This window comes from Oncorhynchus mykiss, chromosome 8, assembly GCF_057628025.1.
Source record: "Oncorhynchus mykiss isolate SJ-2025 chromosome 8, ASM5762802v1, whole genome shotgun sequence".
In the NCBI taxonomy this organism is placed as follows: domain Eukaryota; kingdom Metazoa; phylum Chordata; class Actinopteri; order Salmoniformes; family Salmonidae; genus Oncorhynchus; species Oncorhynchus mykiss.
Window position 1 is genome coordinate 79,825,153 of NC_143029.1, and position 23,346 is coordinate 79,848,498.

General features: G+C 48.4%; 2 protein-coding genes across 2 annotated transcripts; one reads left to right on the top strand and one right to left on the bottom strand.

Moving 5' to 3' along the window:
* Positions 1–191: 191 nt before the first annotated feature.
* On the bottom strand, positions 192–14,900 carry LOC110530685 (splicing factor Cactin). Its single transcript, XM_021613924.3, has 10 exons — positions 14,398–14,900; positions 12,846–13,512; positions 12,610–12,705; positions 12,345–12,490; positions 12,009–12,171; positions 3,778–3,892; positions 3,328–3,520; positions 3,112–3,231; positions 2,647–2,987; positions 192–2,543 (listed from the first exon to the last, which is right to left on the bottom strand). The coding sequence occupies exons 1-10, from the start codon at positions 14,685–14,687 to the stop codon at positions 2,053–2,055; spliced, it is 2,622 nt and encodes an 873-aa protein (XP_021469599.3). The 5' UTR covers positions 14,688–14,900; the 3' UTR covers positions 192–2,052.
* LOC110530687 (ubiquitin-conjugating enzyme E2 R1) lies at positions 14,536–21,227 on the top strand. The gene is made up of 5 exons (XM_021613928.3): positions 14,536–16,090; positions 16,396–16,482; positions 16,672–16,769; positions 17,665–17,793; positions 18,377–21,227. The coding sequence occupies exons 1-5, from the start codon at positions 15,905–15,907 to the stop codon at positions 18,588–18,590; spliced, it is 714 nt and encodes a 237-aa protein (XP_021469603.2). The 5' UTR covers positions 14,536–15,904; the 3' UTR covers positions 18,591–21,227.
* Positions 21,228–23,346: the final 2,119 nt, after the last annotated feature.

The window sequence follows — 23,346 nt, forward strand, 5'->3', positions numbered from 1 at the left end:
GTATCGCTGAAGTTCAGCGCTATAGTGGCCAAATCTTCGATTGAGAAAACATATGCAGAGTTTATGGTGAATGAGATTACAGATGGAATCCTGCCCGTAGCCAATGGTAAAGGAGATACTTTACTCAGTGATTTGTTGACATCCTGACTGAGGCATACTTAATGCCACTGAGGAAAATGTAAGTTAAGATGTTTCTTTGAGTGATTTATTAGACAGTTTTACCTCACAGCTCTGATTGCATCAAATGGAAGCCAGCTAGGAAAATAATCTTTAATGTCATTTCAGAGACAGGTACAGTTGAAGTCAGAAGTTTATATATACACTTAGGTTGGAGTCATTAAACCTCAACAAATGTCTTGTTAACAAACTACAGTTTTGGCAAGGCAGTTAGGACATTACTTTGTGCATGACAAGTAATTTTTCCAACAATTGTTTACAGACATTATTTCACTTATAATTCACTGTATCACAATTCCAGTGGGTCAGAAGTTTACATACACTAAGTTGAATGCCTTTAAACAGGTAGGAAAATTCCAGAAAACGATGTCATGGCCTTAGAAGCTTCTGATAGGCTAATTGACATAATTTGAGTCAATTGGAGGTGTACCTGTGGATGTATTTCAAGGCCTACCATCAAACTCAGTGCCTCTTTGCTTGACATCATGGGAAAATCAAAAGAAATCACAAAAAAATAATTATAATAATTATAGACCTCCACAAGTCTGATTCATCCTTGGGAGCAATTTCCAAACGCCTGAAGGTACCACGTTCATCTGTACAAACAATAGTACTTAAGTATAAACACTATGGGACCACGCAGCCGTCACACAGCTCAGGAAGGAGATGCGTTCTGTCTCCTAGAGATGAACATACTTTGTGCGAAAAGTGCAAATCAATCCCAGAACAACAGCAAAGGACCTTGTGAAGATGCTGGAGGAAACAGGTACAAAAGTATATATATCCTCAACCTGAAAGGCCGCTCAGCAAGGAAGAAGCCACTGCTCCAAAACCGCCATAAAAAAGCCAGACTACAGTTTGCAACTGCACATGGGGACAAAGATCGTACTTTTTGGAGGAATGTCCTCTGGTCTGATGAAACAAAAATAGAACTGTTTGGCCATAATGACCATCGTTATGTTTGGAGGGAAAAGGGGGAGGCTTGCAAGCCGAAGAACACCATCCCAACAGTGAAGCACGGGGGTGGCAGCATCATGTTGTGGGTGTGCTTGCTGCAGGAGGGACTGGTGCACTTCCCAAAATAGATGGCTTCATGAGGAAAGAAGGAAAATGATGTGGATATATTGAACATCTCTAGACATCAGTCAGGAAGTTAAGCTTGGTTGCAAAATCGCTTAAGGACAACAAAGTCAAGGTATTGTAGTGGCCATCACAAAGCCCTGACCTCAATCCCATAGAAAATGTGCGGGCAGAACTGAAAAAGCGTGTGCGAGCAAGGAGGCCTACAAACCTGACTCAGTTACACCAGCTCTGTCTGGAGGAATGGGCCAAAATTCACCCAACTTATTATAGGAAGCTTGTGGAAGGCTACCTGAAACGTTTGACCCAAGTTAAACTATTTAAAGTCAATGCTACCAAATACTAATTGGAGTGTGTGTAACCTTCTGACCCACTGGGAATGTGATGAAAGAAAGAAAAGCTGAAATAAATTATTCTCTACTATTATTCTGACATTTCACATTCTTAAAATAAAGTGGTGATCCTGACTGACCGAAGACAGGGAATTTTTACTAGGATGATTAAATGTCAGGAATTGTGAAAAACTGAGTTTAAATGTATTTGGCTAAGGTGAATGTAAACTTCCAACTTCAACTGTACATTGAAAAGCAGTAGCTGATCAAACAAAAATGAAAACCATTCTTTGTGACAACGGAATGGTCTGGGTTGCCGTAGTGATAACAAAGAGAAAGGTTAACACTAAGACAACCAATAAAAACACAATAGATACAAAGTACATTAACATTGCATATCTATGGTTACAACCGGGCAGTCAGAGGTTCCCAGTCTGGGTTGGTGTTGGACAGTTAGCCAGTTCTATCTCCTGTAGCGGTACCTCTTGAAGTGGAACCACAGCTGGAAAATCCCATTGGCGAACTGACAGCGGAACCCATGACGGTGAGAGTACTCCCACTCGCGGTTCACAATCTTAAAGGCAATGTCCTCGTACGGCGGGCCCGCGTGGAACCGCAGAACCCCAAAGTCCTTGTTGTCAGGACTGGGTTCTAGGAAGTACTGCGGTGTGGAACGTTTGTTGATCAGATCCGGGTAGAAGATGTTGAACTTGTAGCCCTGGACGATCTTAGGCGGAGGGTTGTCGAAGTCGTAATGCGTCTGGTTATATTTGTTCCACTCAAAGCCTGTGTGGACCCTGTTGAAGAAGCGTGGTTTCCGGGGACGGTATTTGTCGGCCCACAGGTACATCTTGCCCGTTAGGGGAAGCTCCACGCTAAACTGAGCCTCGTCCCCGCCCATGCCCTGTTTGGCACGACGCACAAACTCATCCTCCGCATTCTCATTGGCATCACCTGGAGAACAAGAGGAGAGAGAGAGATGAACATGACGATAGGTAGAGATGTCCGATTGTTTCTGTGTGTGCGTATATGGGTGTGTTGATGCAAAGCCACTTACCTGTGACGGCGAGCTGTCTGCGTGAGAGGTGTAGTTTTTGTGTGTCTTCGTCAGGTGTGATGGTGTGTGTGTCCAGCGGTAGCTCTGAGGGCAGCAGCAGGGTGGGACTGTAGCGGCCAGAGTCATACTCTGCCTGGCTCTGCTGGATCAAATCCTCCTCGGTCAGAACGGCCTCTACCACCTCACCCTTCTCCTCTCCCTCTTCTCCCTCCTTCTCACCGTCTCCCTCTGTGGATGGGCCTGCCACTTGGTCATCCTTCTCTGTAGCGCTCTTCTGATTGGCAGAAGGGGAGGAAGAGGTGGCGACAGGCTCCTTTGAGGGAAAGTCTTCTTTCTCGGTCCTGTGGAGAAGAAACAGAGGAGGCAAAGGTCAAACCTTGTGTACATGAGCATGTAAAGGAAGAGGTTGAAGGTGGAACCTCTGTGTGTGTGTGCGTGTGTGTGTGTGTTCGCCCATGTACTCACATATCCTCTTCCTCAGGCTCCTCTTTGATAATGGGGAAGAGAGGCACACTCTCCACTCCCTGCTCCTGTTTCAGCTTGAACAGCTTCTGACGCAACACATCCTGGTGCCTCTCTCTCAACCTATAACACAGATAGGGATGGTTAACACACACACACACAGAAATGCCAGAGACCGGTAGGGTAAGCGTGCATACCCACACACACACCGGTCCTCACCGTGCTCGGCCCATGTAGACCCTGACTTGCTGCATCAGACTCTCCCAGTAGCCTATGTCCAGGTTGGATCCCCCAGCTCGGATCTTAGTCTCCATGTTGAGGTTCAGAGCCTGGAGCTGGCTGTACGTCTTTCCCTTAAACACTATCTGAACATCGGTGCTCACTGACGTGTTAATGCCATCACGACGGTCACCTGGGGACGAGGGAGACAACATCAGAGTGGGGCTGCGCAAGAAATGGCCCCATATTCCCCATAGAGTACACTACTTTTGACCAGGGGACCATTTTGGACACATCCTAGGAGAGGGACAAGGGGAGAAATTCCTAGGTGTAGGCACAGAGGATAGAGGTGGTTGGTGGAATGCCAAGACAGAATATGGGCCAATGAGAGAGAGCGATACTGAGATGTGACTGTAGTTTGGCCTATCGGAGGTGGTGGTGCTGCTGTACCTGGGCCTTTTCCAGATGCCTCCAGTTTCCGGAGCTTGCTGATCTCGTCCTCTGTGATGGTGGTCATGTCCCTCCAGTAGTCCACATTCTTGCCCTGCTCCAGCTCCATGTACACCTACAGGGAAAAAGCACACACACACACACGTCACACACAGACATGTCACACAGTCTCTCTCTTCCGCTACAAACCACAACTGATAGAAACAGTTCTAAGAACATTGAACAAAGCATCACACAAACACACACACCAGGGTTCAGTTAGGAAAATGTGGTGCCGGACAACCTGACAGGCAAAACATGTACCGGTATTTACCAGACATCCTAATGCGTTGTCTGTGTGACGCATTAGAGCCCAATTCATCTTAACAGAATAGAAATGAGCCTGTAAAGTTGTACAAAAATATAACAATGTTCTTATACCAAAATGACAAGCAAAACATTTCCCGTTGCATCTTTACCCCTTCTAGAAATCAGAAATGAATATAGATTTTTTTAAAGACGAAAAAGACATTTAGCCTAGAACAAGTCACCTACACAGTAATAAAACTTAAATATAATGTCATTTGCGAACGACCTGTCCTATAGGCTATTTGTATGAACATTTTTATTAATAAAGAAAAAAAAACAGCTGTTTTCAAATACAATCTAGGCCTCTCTAATTGAACTTTTAATTTGAAATAGGCCTAACAAATAACTGGGGAGAGGTGTTGGAGGAACACCAGGGCCGGTCTGCCCCAGTCCCACTGCCATTCAGCACCACAGCAGGGGAAAGAGGCCTAACAAATAACTGGGGAGAGGTGTTGGAGGAACACCAGGGCCAGTCTGCCCCAGTCCCACTGCCATTCAGCACCACAGCAGGGGAAAGAGGCCTAATAAATAACTGGGGAGAGGTGTTGGAGGAACACCAGGGCCAGTCAACACCACAGCAGGGGAAAGAGGCCTAATAAATAATTACTGGGGAGAGGTGTTGGAGGAACACCAGGGCCAGTCTGCCCCAGTCCCACTGCCATTCAGCACCACAGCAGGGGAAAGAGGCCTAATAAATAACAACTGGGGAGAGGTGTTGGAGGAACACCAGGGCCGGGCTGCACCAGTCCCACTGCCATTCAGCACCACAGCAGGGGAAAGAGGCCTAATAAATAACTGGGGAGAGGTGTTGGAGGAACACCAGGGCCGGTCTGCCCCAGTCCCACTGCCATTCAGCACCACAGCAGGGGAAAGAGGCCTAATAAATAACAACTGGGGAGAGGTGTTGGAGGAACACCAGGGCCGGTCTGCCCCAGTCCCACTGCCATTCAGCACCACAGCAGGGGAAAGAGGCCTAATAAATAACTGGGGAGAGGTGTTGGAGGAACACCAGGGCCAGTCAACACCACAGCAGGGGAAAGAGGCCTAATAAATAACTGGGGAGAGGTGTTGGAGGAACACCAGGGCCAGTCTGCCCCAGTCCCACTGCCATTCAGCATCACAGCAGGGGAAAGAGGCCTAATAAATAACTGGGGAGAGGTGTTGGAGGAACACCAGGGCCATTCAGCACCACAGCAGGGGAAAGAGGCCTAATAAATAACAACTGGGGAGAGGTGTTGGAGGAACACCAGGGCCGGTCTGCACCAGTCCCACTGCCATTCAGCACCACAGCAGGGGAAAGAGGCCTAATAAATAACAACTGGGGAGAGGTGTTGGAGGAACACCAGGGCCGGTCTGCCCCTGTCCCACTGCCATTCAGCACCACAGCAGGGGAAAGAGGCCTAATAAATAACAACTGGGGAGAGGTGTTGGAGGAACACCAGGGCCGGTCTGCCCCAGTCCCACTGCCATTCAGCACCACAGCAGGGGAAAGAGGCCTAATAAATAACAACTGGGGAGAGGTGTTGGAGGAACACCAGGGCCAGTCTGCCCCAGTCCCACTGCCATTCAGCACCACAGCAGGGGAAAGAGGCCTAATAAATAACAACTGGGGAGAGGTGTTGGAGGAACACCAGGGCCGGTCTGCCCCAGTCCCACTGCCATTCAGCACCACAGCAGGGGAAAGAGGCCTAATAAATAACAACTGGGGAGAGGTGTTGGAGGAACACCAGGGCCGGTCTGCCCCTGTTCCACTGCCATTCAGCACCACAGCAGGGGAAAGAGGCCTAATAAATAACAACTGGGGAGAGGTGTTGGAGGAACACCAGGGCCGGTCTGCCCCAGTCCCACTGCCATTCAGCACCACAGCAGGGGAAAGAGGTCTAATAAATAACTGGGGAGAGGTGTTGGAGGAACACCAGGGCCGGTCTGCCCCAGTCCCACTGCCATTCAGCACCACAGCAGGGGAAAGAGGCCTAATAAATAACTGGGGAAAGGTGTTGGAGGAACACCAGGGCCGGTCTGCCCCAGTCCCACTGCCATTCAGCACCACAGCAGGGGAAAGAGGCCTAATAAATAACAACTGGGGAGAGGTGTTGGAGGAACACCAGGGCCGGTCTGCCCCAGTCCCACTGCCATTCAGCACCACAGCAGGGGAAAGAGGCCTAATAAATAACAACTGGGGAGAGGTGTTGGAGGAACACCAGGGCCGGTTTGCCCCAGTCCCACTGCCATTCAGCACCACAGCAGGGGAAAGAGGCCTAATAAATAACTGGGGAGAGGTGTTGGAGGAACACCAGGGCCAGTCAACACCACAGCAGGGGAAAGAGGCCTAATAAATAACTGGGGAGAGGTGTTGGAGGAACACCAGGGCCAGTCTGCCCCAGTCCCACTGCCATTCAGCATCACAGCAGGGGAAAGAGGCCTAATAAATAACTGGGGAGAGGTGTTGGAGGAACACCAGGGCCATTCAGCACCACAGCAGGGGAAAGAGGCCTAATAAATAACAACTGGGGAGAGGTGTTGGAGGAACACCAGGGCCAGTCTGCCCCAGTCCCACTGCCATTCAGCACCACAGCAGGGGAAAGAGGCCTAATAAATAACTGGGGAGAGGTGTTGGAGGAACACCAGGGCCGGTCTGCACCAGTCCCACTGCCATTCAGCACCACAGCAGGGGAAAGAGGCCTAATAAATAACAACTGGGGAGAGGTGTTGGAGGAACACCAGGGCCTGTCTGCCCCTGTCCCACTGCCATTCAGCACCACAGCAGGGGAAAGAGGCCTAATAAATAACAACTGGGGAGAGGTGTTGGAGGAACACCAGGGCCGGTCTGCCCCAGTCCCACTGCCATTCAGCACCACAGCAGGGGAAAGAGGCCTAATAAATAACAACTGGGGAGAGGTGTTGGAGGAACACCAGGGCCAGTCTGCCCCAGTCCCACTGCCATTCAGCACCACAGCAGGGGAAAGAGGCCTAATAAATAACAACTGGGGAGAGGTGTTGGAGGAACACCAGGGCCGGTCTGCCCCAGTCCCACTGCCATTCAGCACCACAGCAGGGGAAAGAGGCCTAATAAATAACAACTGGGGAGAGGTGTTGGAGGAACACCAGGGCCGGTCTGCCCCTGTTCCACTGCCATTCAGCACCACAGCAGGGGAAAGAGGCCTAATAAATAACAACTGGGGAGAGGTGTTGGAGGAACACCAGGGCCGGTCTGCCCCAGTCCCACTGCCATTCAGCACCACAGCAGGGGAAAGAGGTCTAATAAATAACTGGGGAGAGGTGTTGGAGGAACACCAGGGCCGGTCTGCCCCAGTCCCACTGCCATTCAGCACCACAGCAGGGGAAAGAGGCCTAATAAATAACTGGGGAAAGGTGTTGGAGGAACACCAGGGCCAGTCTGCCCCAGTCCCACTGCCATTCAGCACCACAGCAGGGGAAAGAGGCCTAATAAATAATAACTGGGGAGAGGTGTTGGAGGAACACCAGGGCCGGTCTGCCCCAGTCCCACTGCCATTCAGCACCACAGCAGGGGAAAGAGGCCTAATAAATAACTGGGGAGAGGTGTTGGAGGAACACCAGGGCCGGTCTGCCCCAGTCCCACCTCCATTCAGCACCACAGCAGGGGAAAGAGGCCTAATAAATAACAACTGGGGAGAGGTGTTGGAGGAACACCAGGGCCGGTCTGCCCCAGTCCCACTGCCATTCAGCACCACAGCAGGGGAAAGAGGCCTAATAAATAACAACTGGGGAGAGGTGTTGGAGGAACACCAGGGCCGGTCTGCCCCAGTTCCACTGCCATTCAGCACCACAGCAGGGGAAAGAGGCCTAATAAATAACAACTGGGGAGAGGTGTTGGAGGAACACCAGGGCCGGTCTGCCCCTGTTCCACTGCCATTCAGCACCACAGCAGGGGAAAGAGGCCTAATAAATAACAACTGGGGAGAGGTGTTGGAGGAACACCAGGGCCGGTCTGCCCCAGTCCCACTGCCATTCAGCACCACAGCAGGGGAAAGAGGCCTAATAAATAACAACTGGGGAGAGGTGTTGGAGGAACACCAGGGCCGGTCTGCCCCTGTTCCACTGCCATTCAGCACCACAGCAGGGGAAAGAGGCCTAATAAATAACAACTGGGGAGAGGTGTTGGAGGAACACCAGGGCCGGTCTGCCCCAGTCCCACTGCCATTCAGCACCACAGCAGGGGAAAGAGGTCTAATAAATAACTGGGGAGAGGTGTTGGAGGAACACCAGGGCCGGTCTGCCCCAGTCCCACTGCCATTCAGCACCACAGCAGGGGAAAGAGGCCTAATAAATAACTGGGGAAAGGTGTTGGAGGAACACCAGGGCCAGTCTGCCCCAGTCCCACTGCCATTCAGCACCACAGCAGGGGAACGAGGCCTAATAAATAATAACTGGGGAGAGGTGTTGGAGGAACACCAGGGCCGGTCTGCCCCAGTCCCACTGCCATTCAGCACCACAGCAGGGGAAAGAGGCCTAATAAATAACTGGGGAGAGGTGTTGGAGGAACACCAGGGCCGGTCTGCCCCAGTCCCACCTCCATTCAGCACCACAGCAGGGGAAAGAGGCCTAATAAATAACAACTGGGGAGAGGTGTTGGAGGAACACCAGGGCCGGTCTGCCCCAGTCCCACTGCCATTCAGCACCACAGCAGGGGAAAGAGGCCTAATAAATAACAACTGGGGAGAGGTGTTGGAGGAACACCAGGGCCGGTCTGCCCCAGTTCCACTGCCATTCAGCACCACAGCAGGGGAAAGAGGCCTAATAAATAACAACTGGGGAGAGGTGTTGGAGGAACACCAGGGCCGGTCTGCCCCAGTCCCACTGCCATTCAGCACCACAGCAGGGGAAAGAGGCCTAATAAATAACTGGGGAGAGGTGTTGGAGGAACACCAGGGCCGGTCTGCCCCAGTCCCACTGCCATTCAGCACCACAGCAGGGGAAAGAGGCCTAATAAATAACTGGGGAGAGGTGTTGGAGGAACACCAGGGCCGGTCTGCCCCAGTCCCACTGCCATTCAGCACCACAGCAGGGGAAAGAGGCCTAATAAATAACAACTGGGGAGAGGTGTTGGAGGAACACCAGGGCCGGTCTGCCCCAGTCCCACTGCCATTCAGCACCACAGCAGGGGAAAGAGGCCTAATAAATAACAACTGGGGAGAGGTGTTGGAGGAACACCAGGGCCGGTCTGCCCCAGTCCCACTGCCATTCAGCACCACAGCAGGGGAAAGAGGCCTAATAAATAACTGGGGAGAGGTGTTGGAGGAACACCAGGGCCGGTCTGCACCAGTCCCACTGCCATTCAGCACCACAGCAGGGGAAAGACGCCTAATAAATAACAACTGGGGAGAGGTGTTGGAGGAACACCAGGGCCGGTCTGCCCCAGTCCCACTGCCATTCAGCACCACAGCAGGGGAAAGAGGCCTAATAAATAACTGGGGAGAGGTGTTGGAGGAACACCAGGGCCAGTCTGCCCCAGTCCCACTGCCATTCAGCATCACAGCAGGGGAAAGAGGCCTAATAAATAACTGGGGAGAGGTGTTGGAGGAACACCAGGGCCGGTCTGCACCAGTCCCACTGCCATTCAGCACCACAGCAGGGGAAAGAGGCCTAATAAATAACAACTGGGGAGAGGTGTTGGAGGAACACCAGGGCCAGTCTGCCCCAGTCCCACTGCCATTCAGCACCACAGCAGGGGAAAGAGGCCTAATAAATAACAACTGGGGAGAGGTGTTGGAGGAACACCAGGGCCGGTCTGCACCAGTCCCACTGCCATTCAGCACCACAGCAGGGGAAAGAGGCCTAATAAATAACTGGGGAGAGGTGTTGGAGGAACACCAGGGCCGGTCTGCCCCAGTCCCACTGCCATTCAGCACCACAGCAGGGGAAAGAGGCCTAATAAATAACTGGGGAGAGGTGTTGGAGGAACACCAGGGCCGGTCTGCACCAGTCCCACTGCCATTCAGCACCACAGCAGGGGAAAGACGCCTAATAAATAACAACTGGGGAGAGGTGTTGGAGGAACACCAGGGCCGGTCTGCCCCAGTCCCACTGCCATTCAGCACCACAGCAGGGGAAAGAGGCCTAATAAATAACTGGGGAGAGGTGTTGGAGGAACACCAGGGCCGGTCTGCCCCAGTCCCACCTCCATTCAGCACCACAGCAGGGGAAAGAGGCCTAATAAATAACAACTGGGGAGAGGTGTTGGAGGAACACCAGGGCCGGTCTGCCCCAGTCCCACTGCCATTCAGCACCACAGCAGGGGAAAGAGGCCTAATAAATAACTGGGGAGAGGTGTTGGAGGAACACCAGGGCCGGTCTGCCCCAGTCCCACTGCCATTCAGCACCACAGCAGGGGAAAGAGGCCTAATAAATAACAACTGGGGAGAGGTGTTGGAGGAACACCAGGGCCAGTCTGCCCCAGTCCCACTGCCATTCAGCACCACAGCAGGGGAAAGAGGCCTAATAAATAACTGGGGAGAGGTGTTGGAGGAACACCAGGGCCGGTCTGCACCAGTCCCACTGCCATTCAGCACCACAGCAGGGGAAAGAGGCCTAATAAATAACAACTGGGGAGAGGTGTTGGAGGAACACCAGGGCCGGTCTGCCCCAGTCCCACTGCCATTCAGCATCACAGCAGGGGAAAGAGGCCTAATAAATAACAACTGGGGAGAGGTGTTGGAGGAACACCAGGGCCGGTCTGCCCCAGTCCCACTGCCATTCAGCACCACAGCAGGGGAAAGAGGCCTAATAAATAACAACTGGGGAGAGGTGTTGGAGGAACACCAGGGCCAGTCTGCCCCAGTCCCACTGCCATTCAGCATCACAGCAGGGGAAAGAGGCCTAATAAATAACAACTGGGGAGAGGTGTTGGAGGAACACCAGGGCCGGTCTGCCCCAGTCCCACTGCCATTCAGCACCACAGCAGGGGAAAGAGGCCTAATAAATAACTGGGGAGAGGTGTTGGAGGAACACCAGGGCCGGTCTGCCCCAGTCCCACTGCCATTCAGCACCACAGCAGGGGAAAGAGGCCTAATAAATAACAACTGGGGAGAGGTGTTGGAGGAACACCAGGGCCATTCAGCACCACAGCAGGGGAAAGAGGCCCAATAAATAACAACTGGGGAGAGGTGTTGGAGGAACACCAGGGCCGGTCTGCACCAGTCCCACTGCCATTCAGCACCACAGCAGGGGAAAGAGGCCTAATAAATAACAACTGGGGAGAGGTGTTGGAGAAACACCAGGGCCGGTCTGCCCCAGTCCCACTGCCATTCAGCACCACAGCAGGGGAAAGAGGCCACAAAATAAAACAATTATCAACCTGATGTTGGATAAGTAAATAAATTCATTAAGGCTGGTTCATTGATAGAAATCTTATTTTACAACGCTCCAGTGAAACGAGGCCCACGCCATGCATTTATGAAAGTGCTTGATTCCAGAGATCAAATGATATCTCTTTACAGTTCTACTGGATGATAATAAATTGTTTATTATCATTTGACCTATCTTGGGGTCGTAACTCACGTCATGTGTGATATGCGTGGCTTATTGATAACTACTCTGTTTCCTACTATAGACAGTTGGCTGCCTAGTGATTGAAACATTTTAACTGATGTGAATAGTTGGCACACACCCTACACTAATGTCCCAGCAGCTTGAGGATTTATTATGAAGTATATTTGTTTGCCTTAGAAGTTGGAGAATATCCACCAGTATTTCCATCAATGAATAAATAAAAGCATTTTTTCACAATGGATGTTTTTTGTGTGCTTTTTTACAATTTGGCCAGTAACAATTTTATTTATCCGCTTTTCTTATTTTACCAAATGTCTGAATTTACCGTCTAACGGAAACCCTGACACACACACCTTGATGTCTTCAAGCAGGTCGTCCATGTCAGTGACGGTGAGTCCATTGAGGAAGGTGTAAGGTTCGTGCATCTCCACAGCCAGGTCGTCATCCTCAGCACTGATGTACTTAGCCAACAGGTCTATGGGCTTAGCACGGCCGTCACGGATACGGATCTTAGACCTAAACACACAAACATCTATTAGTTAGAGGTCTCCACACAAATCCACATCAGCAAACACCAGAGCAGTGAGATGTTGTTTATGTACCAGGCTGTTTTCAAGTGAGTATATGGAACCATGTGAGGTTGAGGGTTAGGGTTACAGTGGGACAGTAATGAAGGTATCACCACTCACCGTAGCTTGGCCTGGTGCAGGTGGAAGTTATCCTCTTGTTCTGCCCAGGTTTTGAAATGCTCTGCCTCTTTCTCTCTCTGCAGCATCTCTAGCTCCGTCTCTCTCATGGCCTTCTCTCTCTCCCTCTCCAGTCGCAGCTGCTTCACCTGAACACAGACAGACACACTTATACACAGTTCCTGCTCTTGCATTGCATTCTCCATAAGCACATACATTCCTGAACCTATTAAAACACACATCAGCTCGTTTTTGCATAGAAGCATACCTTCTGCAGTTCTCTACGATTCTCCTCCTGGATGTGTTTGTTTCTGTCTTTCAGGTCCTTCTCACCCAGATGGCCAATGCCCTTCCTGTCTAGAGCCTGACCACACCACCACCACCACAGAAACACAGATTATTCAGAGCCTGGTCAGATGTAACCACTGTACTTCTAAAAGGAGGGTGCTGATAGTCCCACATACATCCATTTCTCAAGTGCCCACTCTCCACTCCCTCTCGTACCTTCTGCCATTTGAAGGTGCCCAGCAGGTTGTTGTCTCCAAAGGGGTTGTCTGCATTGGTATAGCCCATGTACTCCTCACTCCAGCCCATCTTCTCCCTCTTCTTCCTCTCCTTGGCCTCCTTCTTGGCCAGTCGTCTGGCCCTCTTCTCCTCTGGGGTCTCCAGGGCCTTCAGCATCTCTCTCTGGTTCTTCTTCTCATCTCGGACCGAGGGTCCAGCCTCTCCAGACCCCGGGCTGCCTCCACGGGCCCCGCCCTCCGACCCAGAGCTCTTAGACGAGTCAGAGGAGCCAGAGCGACGTCTTTTCCTATCTTTGTCCCTACCTCTGCTTCCCTCTCTCCTCCCACGGTTTTCACTCCTCCGGCTGCTTCTCTCTCTGTCTTGACTACTCTCCTCACCTCGGCTTGGGTCCCTCTCTCTGCTTTTCATCCTCTCCCTGATCTGTCGTTCCCTCTCTCTGCTAGGGCTTCTGCTCCCTCTGTCTGCACTCCTCTGCCATCTCCTCTCCCGGTCAATGCTCCCCCCATCCCTCACTCTCTTCCGGTCTGCACTGGACCCTAAATCGGACTGGGACTGGCTCCAGCCCCTCCTCTTCTCTCCTTTGTCTTTTCTTCTGCCTTTCTTTTTCTCTCTTTCCTTCCTCTCCTTTGGATCATCTGAGTCAGAGCTGATGGATAGAAAAATGTAGTTGCAGACATGTGATTTCTTGATTAATATTGTACTTGTTTGACATTTTGCTGCACTGTTATGCGCTAGTAAAACATGCAAAGTTGGAAGCACAGTATTGTATTAGCATTAAGATTTCCCTTCACTAGAAATAAGGGGCCTACCCCGAACCATGAAAAACAGCCCCAGACCATTATTCCTCCTCCACCAAACTTTATAGTTGGCACTATGCATCTGCCAAACCCAGATTCATTCGTCAGACTGCTAGATGGTGAAGCATGAGTCATTACTCAGGAGAACGCGTTTCCACTGCTCCAGAGTCCAATGGCAGCGAGCTTCACACCACTCCAGCCGAAGCTTGTCATTGCGCATGGTCTTAGGCTTGTGTGCGGCTGCTCGGCCATGGAAACCCATTTCATGAAGCTCCCAACGAAGAGTTATTGTGCTGACGTTGCTTCCAGAGGCAGTTTGGAACTCAGTAGTGAGTGTTGCAACCGAGGACAGACGATTTTTATGGGCTATGCGCTTCAGCGGTCCCATTCTGTGTGTTTGTGTGACCTACCACTTCGCAGATGACCCATTGTAGCGCCTAGAATTTTCCACGTCACAATAACAGCACTAACAGCTGACCGGGGCAGTTCTAGCAGGGCACACATTTGATGAACTAACTTGTTGGAAAGGTGGAATCCTACCACGGTGCCACGTTGAAAGTCACTGAGTGTTTGTCTATGGAGATTGTATGGCTGTGTGTTCGATTTTATACGCCTGTCAACAACGCGTGTGGATAAAATAGCCGAATCCACTCATTTGAAGGGGAGTCCACATACCTTTGGCCATGTAGAATACATGCATTTTTACTTAATATAACTTAACCTGTCATGTTTACCTGGATCGGTCTTTTGACTTGCCCTTCAGTTTACGTCTCTTGTCGCTGTCTGAGTCGCTTCTCGACCCGGGATGGCCTCTGCTAGGCGGCCATTGTCGCCCCGCAGATCCACCACTGCTGTCCGAGCTTCCGCTCTCAGAACGCGCAAGTCTCCGGGGATTTTGGTTCCGACCCACGGACCGACTCCGGCATCTTTTCTCTTCGGGTGATCGTGATCTACTTATTTTGGACCTGTTTCGGTTCCGACTACGAGAGCCAGAACGGGACCGATGATACTTTTTCGGACCCATGGCAAATGGGTTTCCAAAACGTTGTGGTCCGTTCTACGTCGCGTAAATCGGAGCTGTATAATGATTTTTGTTCGCAGCACACAACTGTAATGTATTTGAGGTGAAGAATCGTTAGGACAATTACAAACATAAATATTAACTTAAAAAACACGAAGGGATCCCCTCTCATACTAACGTTTATAATGATTTTGTTCGCATTTGTTGTTTTAATTCTCAGGCATATTTAAAGCCAACCGCTGGGACTTGCATTGAGCCCCGGCGCAGTTTGTAAACGTCATATTATAATCTAATTGATCATTTGGAGAATGGTGGCATAGAACGTCAATGTGCCTTTCCCAAATATTTTATCATGATTAATTAAATCTGACCACTACACCCCATCTATAGGTATGTCGTCTAGGCATGTTTTAGTTTCCACGTAAATTGGCATCGAAAAGGCAAAACAAGGTCCGTGATGTTGTACGTGTCATACTATTGGCTATACTCCAGAAATGTCTTGTGTAGTTCTTAAAACCCACCCGAACAAAAACAAGTAATACAAAACATGCTATTCTCAATTCATTGAAATAGTTTTACAATAAACATGGTGATTACAATGGATACTTTTTGCACCGCTGACATGAGAATTTTATGCTAATGGTTACATCGGAACTACATTTCCCAGAGGGTACTACAATCTTATTGACTGTTTTGAGAGGAGAGGAGACTGCTTTCAACTCTCATCATTTATAGCCAGCAGGAACACATCGTTGGGGATTTTTTTAAATTTATGTTTGTATCGTCTTTAGCTGGTCCATAACGATTTTTTGTATAACTATCAGTTTCAAAGTAACATTTAAAAAATATATATTCATTGTCACTGCACCAATAACTAGCAGCTTGTGCTAACTAGCTTGCTTCACGGTTTAGCTAGGTCGGTGAGCCTAGTTAGTTACTAAAATACCAACACATTGTTTTAGGTATGAGGTTTTTTTAATGAGTTATTTGATACTGATAACTAGCTAGATAACAGATATTGCGCGATTTCAAAACAAAACAAACTACTTGAATCAAAAGAGAGGTTAACTAACTAGCCATTGTGCGCATCGAGGAAATCGAAACAAAGAAAACGTTTTTAGTTTTGCTGGATCAGCTGGCTCGCTAGGTTGCTAGCTGTGTTGTAAACGACGACGTTCCCCGCCAAACGTTAGCAATATTAACTAGTTGGCTATCTTGCCATGGCGCAACATGGTCCTGTTCACGTAGCAAGCTCACAAAAAGCATTAATGCTAGAAATGAAGAGCCTTCAAGAGGAGCCAGTTGAGGGCTTCAAAATAACATTGGTCGATGAAGCAGATCTCTACAATTGGGAAGTGGCAATTTTTGGACCCCCTAACACTCACTATGAAGGGGGCTATTTCAAGGTAAGGCCGAGGTATAGCTAACTAAATTCACTTGTTTTGTTAGCTTGTTAGCTAACATGCGCTATGGTCAACTACATGTTTGGATTCCGTTAGTAGTAGGCCCGTAAACGTAATGTTTTCTATTGCTGTACTTCCAGCCTACAGTGGCACTGTCAAACCTATTTCTGGGTCAGGCTGTTGTTGTTCTCGGATATGTTCTACTCAACATCAGGTTTACCATTGAATCGGGTTAGGTCCCACAGACGCATGTTAGGACATATTGCTGACATATGTTGATATATGACTTCTCTTCGTGTGTCCCACAGGCTCGTATCAAGTTCCCCGTTGACTACCCCTACTCGCCACCTGCCTTTCGTTTCCTCACCAAGATGTGGCACCCCAACATCTATGAGGTAAGGGATCACTGACCCAATTCTAGAAAAATAGTCAAACTTAAGGTAATTCATTTTCAAACAAATGTCATGGTCCTAATCGGAATTTGTATTGCTCTCTATAGGTGGCTTAATCCTAGTCACACCTGTCATTTGTGGGCATAAGTACAGTGTTTGTGTATGTTAATTTTAGCTTCTCCCTTGTGTTAGAATGGGGATGTATGTATATCCATTCTGCACCCTCCAGTTGATGACCCTCAGAGTGGGGAGCTGCCATCTGAGAGGTGGAACCCTACCCAGAACGTCAGGTACACGCTCTCTCAGTATGTTCTCTCGTCTCTCTCTCTCGTCTCGACGTGTCTCTCTCCTACAATCTCTCTCTCTCGTCTCTCTCTCCTCCCCTTCTCTCTCTCTCTTTCTCCTCCCCTATTCGCTCTCTCTTTCTCCTCCCCTTCTTGCTCTCTCTCTCCCCCCTTTGCTCGCGCTCATCTCCCCTTCGCGCTCTCTCTCCTGTTGTGCTGTGTCACGCATACCCAGATAACATGACATGTTGAACCTCTCCATGACTTCCTGGAAGTGAATAGGAATCATACTAGCCAAACCCCAAGTCAACCTGTAAAACCTATGCAAATCAGAGAAATTCAATTTGTTATAAGCAGTGTGGTGACATGTCCACCTAGCCTATCAGAGGACAAGCACTCCTGTTACACTGTGGTTTACCCAGTTACAAGTTTACTATAAGTCAAGTTGACAAACAATTATTTATTTGAGTTCTTAAATTAGAAGTAGTAAATCAAATCCATATTTCATTTGACACATGCGCCGGTGTAGACCTTCCCGTGAAAGGCTTACTTACTAGCCATTAACCAACAATGCCGTTTTAAGAAAATATTTACTTTACAAATTATTTTTGACTTTAGTTTATTTAGTAACACAAAATGACAATGATGCGGCTATATACAGGGGGTACCGGTACTGAGTCAATGTGCGGGGGTACAGGTTAGTCGAGGTAATTTGTAGGTCTTATTTTTATCAGCACTGTTTTAGGTTTATATCGACGGGTTGACACATTTCAGAAGTCTTACTTTGCAGAAATATCCTAGCCTGCATCCCACAAAGCAGGATCTATGAGCCAACCAGCTAACTGATAGACAAAGCCTTGTGCTACTTTCTGAAACCCAACCCGGTTTGTGTATTCTGTAGGACCATCCTTCTGAGTGTGATCTCTCTGCTGAACGAGCCCAACACCTCCTCCCCGGCCAACGTGGACGCCTCCGTCATGTACCGCAAGTGGAGGGACAGCAAGGACAGAGAGTACAGCGAGATAATCAGGTCAGTAAACATATGCAGAAGGACAGAGTACGCAGAGATAATTGGGTCGGGAAACATATGCACAAGGACAGAGTACGCCGAGATAATCAGGTCGGTAAACATATGCACAAGGACAGAGTACAGCGAGATAGTCAGGTCGGTAAACATATGCACAAGGACAGAGTACGCCGAGATAATCAAGTCGGTAAACATATGCACAAGGACAGAGTACAGCGAGATAGTCAGGTCGGTAAACATGCACAAGGACAGAGAGTACAGCGAGATAATCAGGTCGGGAAACATATGCACAAGGACAGAGAGTACAGCGAGATAATCAGGTCGGGAAACATATGCACAAGGACAGAGAGTACACAGAGATAATCAGGTCGGTAAACATATGCACAAGGACAGAGAGTACACCAAGATAATCAGGTCGGTAAACATATGCACAAGGACAGAGAGTACAGCGAGATAATCAGGTCGGTAAACATATGCACAAGGACAGAGAGTACAGCGAGATAATCAGGTCGGTAAACATATACACAAGGACAGAGAGTACAGCACACACACTTCTTCAGCCCCTCTATCTCTGTGTGTGTCTCAGGAAGCAGGTGTTGGCCACTAAGGCTGAAGCGGAGCGCGACGGGGTGAAGGTCCCCACAACACTGGCTGAATACTGTGTCCGCACACGCGCCCCGCCCCCCGACGAGGGCTCCGACCTCTTCTACGACGATTACTATGACGACGAGGATCTGGAGGACGAAGACGAGGACGACTGCTGCTATGATGAAGACGACTCTGGGACGGAGGAGTCGTGACACGTCCTACCTGGGAACCTGGATGGCTGACGCGTGCGTTCCCTGAATTCTCCTCCCGTAGGAGAGACTTTTCAGGAAGGACTACTTCACATATTTTAAACCTCTCACTTTTTCTATCCTCAGAATCCAAGCACACTGTCGTCTGTGCAAAGTCTGCACCTGTTATTTGCACGAAGTATAGACTAAAATGTAACTAAACTCGACATGCTACCTTATGACCCTGTTTGACTATCTGGAAAAAGCAGGTGTAACCACTTGGTAAATCAGGCACATGAGTTGGCCGCCTCCTAGTTCACTCACACCTATAGTCAGAAAGTGTTTTGCCTGAACAGGTGACTGAAGGCTTCACCTGTCATGGTGTCTGTGTGAGCGCCACGCCACTGAACTTACATCAGAACTTATGTATCTCCAAGATGAGGTTCTGTCTGGCTTCACTCCTCCCTTACATTTTTGTGCGAGGGGTAAAACTGACTGTCAACATGGTGTTTCTGCATGTCAGACATCTTGTACACAATCATACATGCCGGAATACTGGTTTGATTAAATTTAGAAAAAAAATACTTTTCTGATCATGGAGACACCAATGACTCTCTGGTGGACCCCAGGATGCACTTGAGCTGCGGGCCAAACCCAGTTTGAATGTTTTAGCAGCGTTTCAACAACATTTTGCTGGCCTAGCCGTAACTGTCTGAGGTGTTTTTCTGTTTGAGAGTGGAGTGAGTGATTCTAAAGCACTCAATGTAACGTTGTCGTGGCAACTGGTTCTCCTGCATCTGGACAGAATTCTCTGAGACCCATACCTTTCTCCTCAAGGTTCTCCTCTGCAAAGGATGATGGAGCCAGAGACAAGTCTTTGGTGTAGCCCAGCAACTGTATGGAGAAGGGGGAAAAGTGCTTTATGGGTTTAGCGTAATGATTTGCTGTTTCCTGTTTTTATTCTCCTTTCATTGAGAATTATGCCAGTAGTCTTTGTTAGAGAATGATTTAAAATGTCCTTGGGTCATAGTCGATCTTTGTGGTTTTCTGTAGGAAGATTGTGTATCTCTGTTGAAAATATGTTATGGCACTATCAGTCAGCAAGCCTCGGGAATTGGGGAAAGAAAATGGCTGCCACTTTTGTTTTTACTTTTGTGTGTGCAAGTGGAGGGTGCTATCATGAATCTCCAAGTAGAGATGTGTTTGCGTGTGTTAATCAGCAATATTGGATGTTGCATTTATTCTAATTTGGCTTAATTTAACTTTAACTCTCAGGATATTTAAGAATGAGAAAAAATTGAGCGGTCTCTTTCCTGGTGGGCTTCAGAGATATACTATATATACAAAAGTATGTGGACACTCCTTCAAATGAGTGGATATGGCTATTTCAGCCACACCCGTTGCTGACAAGTGAATGAAATCGAGCACATAGCCATGCAATTTCCATAGACAAACACTGGCAGTAGAATGGCCTTACTGAAGAGCTCAGTAACGTTCAACGTGGCACCGTCATAGGATGCCACCTTTCCAACAAGTCAATTTGTCACATGTCTTCCCTGCTAGAGCTTCCCTGGTCAACTGTAAGTGCTGTTATTGTGAACTGGAACTGTCTAGGAGCAACAACGGCTCAGCCGCAAAGTCGTAGTCCACACAAGCTCACAGAACGGGACAGCCGAGTGCTGAAGCGCATAACAATCACCTGTCCTCGGTTACAACACTCACTACCGAGTTCCAAACTGCCTCTGCAAGCAACGTCAGCACAAGAACTCTTCGTTGGGAGCTTCATAAAATGGGTTTTCATGGCCGAGCAGCCACACACACGCCTAAGATTATGCGCAAAGCCAAGCTTCGGCTGGAGTGGTGTGAAGTTCGCCGCCATTGGACTCTGGAGCATTGAAAACGTGTTCTCTGGAGTGATGAATCGCGCTTCACCATCTGGCATTCCGACGGACGATTCTGGTTTGCAGATGCCAGGAGAACGCTACCTGCCCCAATGCATAGTGCCAACTGTAAAGTTTGGTGGATGAGGAATAGTGGTCTCGGGCTAAGTTTCATGGTTCGGGCTAGGACCCTTAGTTCCAGTGATGGGAAATCTAACGCTACATCATACAATGACATTCTAGATGATTCTGTGCTTCCAACTTTGTGGCAACAGTTTGGGGAACGCCCTTTCCTGTTTCAGCATGACAATGTCCCTGTGCACCAAGCAAGGTCCAAACAGAAATGGTTTGTCGAGATCGGTGTGGAAGAACTTGACTGGCCTGCACAGAGCTCTGACCTCAACCCCATCAAACACGTTTGGGATGAATTGGAACATTGACTGCGAGCCAGACCTAATCGGCCAAAATCAGTGTCTGACCTCAGTCATGGTCTTGTGGCTGAATGGAAGCAAGTACCCCGCAGCAATGATCGAACATCCAGTGGAACACCTTCCTGGAAGAGTGGAGGCTGTTTTAGCATCAAAGGGGGGGACCAACTCCATATTAATGCCCATGATTTTGGAATGAGATGTTCGACGAGCAGGTGTCCACATACTTCTGTAGTTTACAGTGACATGTACCTTTACTGATCTGCACCTGTGGCTATATGGACCATCACTTTTTCATTTTTTGTTGTTTTTGGCCAATTTAAAACTGTAAAAATAAAGCTCTTTATTGGAAACAAGTTTTATTTTGTCCCTTCTACCCCCATGTGGAATATACAGCATGCATCACAACAGTCCAAATCTCCTGTTGACCAAATTACACAAGTTTTTAATTATGCGTTAACCGAGACTAATTATAGTGTAACAATAGTGTGTACTATTCTATTGTGCATCAACCACAGATTGAAGTTCAGCTACTACTTTTTGAATAGGCCTACTGTTTAATTTGAATGCATTTTAGACATTCACAATTAAGGTCTTGTGCCTTTATCCAAAATAAATATGCAACGTAAGGAAAAGGTTTACTGTAAAGTAGGAACAGGATGGATTGACAACAGCCAAGGCAAAGGGAGACCATAGTCCATGTTGAATTTTGAGTGGAATTTCCCTTTAATATAGTCTTCATAGATTGCATTACTTTGTTGTTAGGGCCCACTGTTACTGTTGACATGTTCGGCCGTTCTCCAACCACTGAACCACACTTAAATAGAGGAGTCTAACCTGCCCTGTTCTCCCTTCTTGCATCCCATTTTCCCGCCTTCTCCTCCCCCATCTTCTCTGCCTTCCCCCCCATCCCTTCCCTCTCTTCACCACTCTCGCTCCTTCTCCCAGTCCTTTGACAGTAAAGGAGAGTTGAAGGGGAAAGTAGAGGCTCTGGCCCAGCTGATCAGAGTCCCAGTACCTGGTGGGCCACTCTGGGGCGGGCATCAACCTTTTCAGGCATACTTGACTTCAGGAAAGACCATAGCTAATTAAACTCAACTCCAGCTGCAACTAGTGGGTTGGACTGGAGCTCTGACGTAAGCACCCAATTGTGCTGTGTAATTACATACTCTTCAACGGGTACTGAAATCTGTAGTTTTTGATAAAAAATCTAATTTTATGTGACATCGGAGCTCCAGTCCACCCACACTAGTGAGTTTAGTTGGTTAGTAAGATCGTGACCCTGTACCGCTCCACCACTGAGTGCACCTCAACAGGCTAGAGAACACCCCCTCCTATCCTTGGAGTTTGCCTTTACAAGTATATTATTATACCAGTAAAGGGCCCCAGTCTGTTCAAATATCCTACTTGGAATTGGATCAGTGATTTTTACTTTATGTTTTCTAAATGGAAGATGGAAGAATGCATTTTCAAACGATTTAAGTAAGGAAATGTGTCAACACCCTCTTATTCGACTGCAGTACCGCTGTTTCAGCAGAGGGCAGTATAGCTCTGTTACCAGAGCATTGACTACTATAGGCTGGAGCTCTGTGATGTTGACTTCCACACTAATGGTCCAACGTTTTCTTTCATATTACAGTTCATTACACTCTCATTCTTCTGCGCTCTTAGTCTGCTTGTATTCACTCGTTCTCCCAGTCTCGTGTGAGGAATGTGTTGTAAACCATAATATTTAATTTGTAGAGCACATTTCCCACATTCAACATGAGGGCCAAGATGAGTCTCAGCGGCAGCTCTCAACTCTAGAGGATGTCACATTCATATTTCAACAAACTGCTTGCCTGCCTTTGTCATACTGGTCTGCAAGTCTGTCTGTGAGATATGGCCTGGAATTTAATTAATGGTCCATCACTGAAAAAGCTAGGTGAAAAAGGGACACGTTCCCCCACTAAAGTCAATTTGCAGACTTACATTGCTTTTCATGTTCCACAGCCCTTTTCTCCAAAAGATAAGTGTGTACTACCTGGCTGATGTACTCCTCTGCCCTAGTGCCTGTCTCTCCAAATGGGTGATTAGCTTTGATTTGGTCTTGGGTGAGCAGAGGATGAGTCACTGTGAGAGACAGGGCTGTGTAAATTGAGAGAATGGGAGAGGAGAATGCTAGGACTTCAGCAGTATTCTCAGTAATTCTCGCTCAGCCTTTTGCATAGAAATGAGTCTCTTTCCTTTTGAAGCCCAGATGCCGCTCCTAACTACAAAGATGTCAAGAGATGGCTTGACAGTCTGTCTTGTGTCTTGTCCTTCTATAACCTTGGACAGACTGTGTCCCTACAATACCCACTGTAATGTGCATAGTAAGTCAATAGGGCGAACTGGCTAACTACAACTGTTAGCTAGCGACCTGTTAGCTAGCTGTTAGCTAGCGACCCACAAAGAATTAACATCTACCTTGCATAACATTCGTTTTTGGTC